The 5317-nt window shown below is 42.9% G+C and overlaps 1 protein-coding gene across 1 annotated transcript; it reads right to left on the bottom strand.

The window, feature by feature from the left end:
- Positions 1-561: 561 nt before the first annotated feature.
- ARL14EP (ARF like GTPase 14 effector protein) lies at positions 562-4469 on the bottom strand (the record flags this gene model as incomplete). Its single annotated transcript, XM_079537394.1, has 3 exons — positions 562-790; positions 2960-3090; positions 4047-4469. 3 exons carry the CDS (start codon positions 4467-4469, stop codon positions 562-564), a joined length of 783 nt encoding a protein of 260 aa, XP_079393520.1.
- Positions 4470-5317: the final 848 nt, after the last annotated feature.

The following is a 5317-nucleotide window of genomic DNA, read 5'->3' as shown; positions in this document are numbered from 1 at the left end:
CTTAAGGATAACTGGATCCAAAATCCCAGTAACTCAGTTGGGATCCGTACTCCTAAATCCCTTTGAATAAAGCCAAAAGAATTGTATTTATCAGAGGTAGCTGTGATAATGTATAGAAGATGTAGCATTCACTGTTAGTACTGGAGAAATCTTTATTAATACTGGGTGTAGCCTCATTAATAACAATACAAAAGCATTTCACATACAATAGTTCAAAACCATGCAACTAAAAAATGAGGGATACAGGGAGATGGCACACTCAAAGCACTGTGACACGATGGTGAGTGGATAATGGCATGCCACGTGGAAGTTTAGTACCTCACTTCATTACAGTGCAGCGCTGATCAATGAAAACTGAAGTGACTAACAAGACAGTACAACGTAGAATGAAGTGTGACAACACGTAGTACGATTAAGAATATTTCCTTAATCATACTGAGATGGAATGCGGAAGCACACTTATCACAATTAATTACAATGGTTTTCATTAAACAACTAAATGATAAACGTTATTTCAGAGTGGAACACACATCCAGGTTAAAAAAAAAAAAAGCATATGCACTAACCAACGTGCTTATTACGAATGATTTCTCCTCCTTCTATCTCAATTTGCTCATACAGCCATTTGCGGTCGCAGCGACATTCGGTGCCACATTTGTTGGAGCCACACTTGGGGCAAGCATAGAAACATCCCAGGCAATCTTCATCAAGGCAGTCACAGAGGTCCATCCCACTGTAAAGAAGTAGTCCCTGGCTATCGTAGACTTTACTCTTGGCTGGTATAACTTGCCTGTATGATGGAAAACAAGTTATTTCCTTATTTTAATACCAAGCAGCTAATTGCCGTGGACAGAACTTTGCTGTTTTTGAAGATGTTCATTTTACCACTGCATTGAAGTGTATACATGTTATTGTATTCAACATTTGCCAGCTTCACATTGTATTGTCAGTATAGTGCTTTTGAACTAATTCCAGGACCAGGAAGTTTTTATTTCATCAATAGGTTAAACATTTATTCAACCACTTTGGAATATTTATGATGTTAACTTTGTTACCTTTCAGGTGATGTGAAAGTCTTCTTTTGTGGCTTGTAGCTATAATTCAAAGTTATATAGAATAGTTCATTGTGTGCATGTTCTAATTTGTAAGTTATTTTTATGCTTTAATCACTACTCGTATCCCAGTCAGTTCTATTAAGTGGTTCTATTGAGTGGTGTTCCGCAGGGGTCGGTGCTGGGGCCTGTCCTCTTCAATATCTTTATAGATGACCTCGATGAGGGCATCGAGTGCACCCTCAGTAAATTCGCAGATGACACCAAATTGGCTGGAAGCGTGGATCTGCCTGGGGGTAGCGACGCCCTACAGAGGGATCTGGACAGGCTGGAGAGCTGGGCTGGAGCCAATGGGATGAGTTTCAACAAGGCCAAATGCCGGGTCCTGCACTTCGGCCACAACAACCCCAGGCGACGCTACAGGCTTGGGGCGGTGTGGCTGGAGGACTGCGTAGAGGAAACGGACCTGGGGGTATTGATTGATGCTCGGCTGAACATGAGCCGACAGTGTGCCCAGGTGGCCAAGAAGGCCAATGGCATCCTGGCTTGCATCAGAAACAGTGTTGCAAGCAGGAGCAGAGAGGTGATTGTTCCCCTATATTCAGCACTCGTCAGGCCGCACCTCGAGTACTGTGTCCAGTTTTGGGCCCCTCACTGCAAGAAAGATATTGAGGCCCTGGAGCGTGTTAAAGAAGGGCAACGAAGCTGGTGAGGGGTCTGGAACACAGGCCATATGAGGAGAGGCTGAAGGAGCTGGGAATGTTCAGCCTGGAGAAGAGGAGGCTCAGGGGAGACCTTATTGCTCTCTATAACTTCCTGAAGGGAGGTTGTAGTGAGCTGGGGGTCGGCCTCTTCTCTCGTGTCATTAGTGATAGGACCAGGGGGAATGGTTTCAAGCTACGCCAGGGGAAATTCAGGCTGGACATGAGGAAGTATTACTTTTCAGAAAGGGTGGTCAGGCACTGGAATGGATGCCCAGGGAGGTGGTGGAATCACCGACCCTGGGGGTGTTCAAGGAAAGACTGGATGTTGCGTTGAGGGACATGGTTTAGTAGGAGCTATTGGGAATAGGTGAACGGTTGGACTGGGTGATCTTCTAGGTCTTTTCCAACCTTAGTGATTCTATGATTCTATGATTCTATGATTAAACTGCAGAATCACAAAACCACTCTGTTCAGAAACAGCCTCTGGAATTTGTCTTGTCTGACCCTCTATTCAAAACCAGGTCAACTTAGATAAATTTGCTTAGAGCCACACCTAGCTGAGCTCCCAACAGCTCTGAGGTCAGACACTCCAGGCATTTTTTGAGGCAGTGCTTGACCACATGCTTAATTCAAAACATTCTCCTAGTTGCAGCTTATGAATGAACAAACTAGAAGAAACTATGCAGGGAGATGCTACAGGTATGTGGTAAGTAGCACCAAGTGCATTTTTTTTCCTGTAAAATTAAATTCAGGGAGACTGAATTGGTCCAAACTTTTAGTAGAAAATGATAGACAAAACTCAGCTGCATAAGCCTTCCACTCTACAGGAAAACTGATTTTAAAATAGGTCTACTTAGGAAGCTGAAATTTGTTATCCAGTGTCATCCAACTTGAACGCTGATCCTTCTAGAGTATGTAAGCATTTAACATGAACACGTTTGTTTCTGAAGTGTAGTTACTGAGTAAATTGAAATATGACAACTCCAACATTTTAAGTGTACTCTACTTGATCTTACTCTACTCAAGTTTGACCTATGATCAAATCTTGATGCATAAACTAACAGCTTCATTTATAATCTATGTAGTATTGTCACACCTTACCAGAAGTTTGGTATTTTCATTGTCTGAAGTGTGAGGTGTTACAGAGACACTTAAAGCAAGGTCACTGTAGTGACCTTAAAGTCACTACAGGAAGGTGCTCACCTGTCAGAGTTAAATGATGGAGTTTTTGTTTGCAGTCGTCTTTTTTCCCTCTTACTGGTCTCAGGAGTGAATTCAGTCTGTCGTCCTGGGTTAGCAAACTGCAGAGACTTCAAAGCCTTAGCTGTACGCCCCTGAACAGAGACAGAAAATCTCACTTCATTATGAATAAGTACCCAAATTCTTAAGGAAATGCCCAGTCAAGCCAGGATATTGTAATGACTGAGGTATGCTGACCCCAACTCTGAGCACTGTATTTCTCAGGAGAAGACTTAAGTCTTCTTAAGTGTTACATTACAGAACTCTGCCAGTCCCAAAAGTCAGTAATATCTCCCGTTATGCAGCTGTAAGATACAGTTGGGTGGCTGTGCCTGGGCTGAGGGGTGACTGCTCCTTGAATGCCATGCTGTTTTGCTCTAGAGCGTATGTGGATGAGCTCTTGTTGACTTGGTTTTCCACTTGGTTCTACTGATTACCTGCACGCTTCAAACAAAGCACCCAGAAATGTATAAACTGTATTATGAACTCAGCACTTAAAGCATCATCCTCTCACATCAAACTGCCCCTGGACAAACAGGGGCAGCTCGGGCACCACATCAGCGTGCACTTAATTCACTTCCATGCAGGTTCACTTGGTAATGAACTGCTAGATGCAGTAGATTCTCTTAAAACTGAGAAAACTAACCCAGAAGTTTCTCTCAGTGCTCTTAGAAACAACCATTGCAGTGTTTAAACGGGAGCTTGCTTTTCACAGGCTTGAGAAACAGCTTAAGACAACAGCAGCCGGCTGGTATTTACATAACCTGAGGTGTACGTCACCCTAACGCACACAATGAATTAGAAAGGCCCTAATATTTAATTAGGGAAGAGGATTTTTAAAGTTAAAAAGTGGAATGAGCGTATGCACTCATTTCATTGAACGCTCCTCCAAATAAAGGTTCAGATACAGCAAACTCCCATGCAGCAAGAGTCTGCACCTTTTTGTATTTCTACTGAACAACTTGGTTCGTTTATATAGGACTTGTATGAAGCCCAGGTCCAACAGTCTGCAGAACTTAGAGGGGGTGGGACAACTGATCCATATACATACGTCCGAATCAAGCTTTCTTCTTTGGCGTTCTTCAGCTTCGACATCCACACTCCCATTTATTACCTGCATACATTTGGGACAAAGCTTCCAACCAGGTACAAACTGTCTTCCAAACTTGGCAGTTAGAAAAGTTGCGTCATGCAGGTCAATTGCACGCAAGTTTTTCTTTGATACTTTTCTGTGCATATTAAAAGGATCGCAACACGACTTCTGTAAGTCTTCAAATCTTTCAATGTAAATTTTTGCATGATGAAAGCAGATGGTGTCGTTCTCTGAAAGGGTCATTCCAGTCCTAAGCTGAAGCAACAGTAGATCAAATGAAGATATATCTTCCTTAGTCTTGAAGCCAGTGTGACGGGTATAATAGGTCTTATGGCATTCATTGGTAGCTTGAAGCTGAACTCCAACTGAACAAGGATCCATTTTTATCAGAACAACTTATTTCACTTATTTTGCCTAAAATGAGTTCTTTGAAGTCTTTAGTAGTTCCTATGAAGATCACCCTAGAGAAAGCATTAAAATCAATCAGATTTGTGCTGCAAACTTTTACCTGTAAGCTTGACAAACTAGGTTCAAGTAGCTTAAGATACATTTCTTAAATTATACTCTAGCTTTCTAGTCTAGATGAACTCATTCTCTTTTCAGAGGCATTTTTTTTACCAGCCGTTCTAAGTATCCATTCAGCAGCACTGCCTTATCAAAGGCAATCTGGAGGTGAGGTGTGAGGTAGATGATTTGTTCAACAGCAGCCTGCTGTGCTCTCCAGCCTCCAACTGGCACACTCCCAGCTGCTCTAGGAGAGGGCCCACAGGACCTGTCTGATGGCTGAACAACTCAGCCATCTGGTTTCCGTGTAGTTTCAGGGGAAAAAAAGGTAGGTTGCTGAAGGTAGGCTGCATAGGCTGATGCCAGCTGGTGATCTACATCCAGCAGCTATCAGCTCTTTCCTGTGTACTCCTAGGGAGCAAAGAAAAGCCTGGACAGGTGTGAGTCAGCACCCTGACTGAATGTGAGCGTCTCCAGGAAATGGCCACCTGCAGTACATGTAAGGATGTGTGCATTTGTGGATGGATGACCTTTGCATGCAGCTCTTTCTATCTGACTGCTATGCCCCCATCTTATAAACACGGGGCACTCATTTAAACTTACTTAAACACAAAATTAAAAATATTATGCTAGCTATTGCAGAGTGGTCCTGCCCGTGCCAAAATTTGTTACAAATCCAGCGTTGGCCCTAAAACATCAAAGCTTGAGCCGATCTTGTGCTATTT

The sequence above is a fragment of the Tetrao urogallus genome (genome assembly GCF_951394365.1).
Source record: "Tetrao urogallus genome assembly, chromosome: 6".
Taxonomy (NCBI): Eukaryota; Metazoa; Chordata; class Aves; order Galliformes; family Phasianidae; genus Tetrao; species Tetrao urogallus.
The sequence above is the reverse complement of the archived record's forward strand: the minus strand, read 5'-3'. Positions and strand labels throughout refer to the sequence as shown.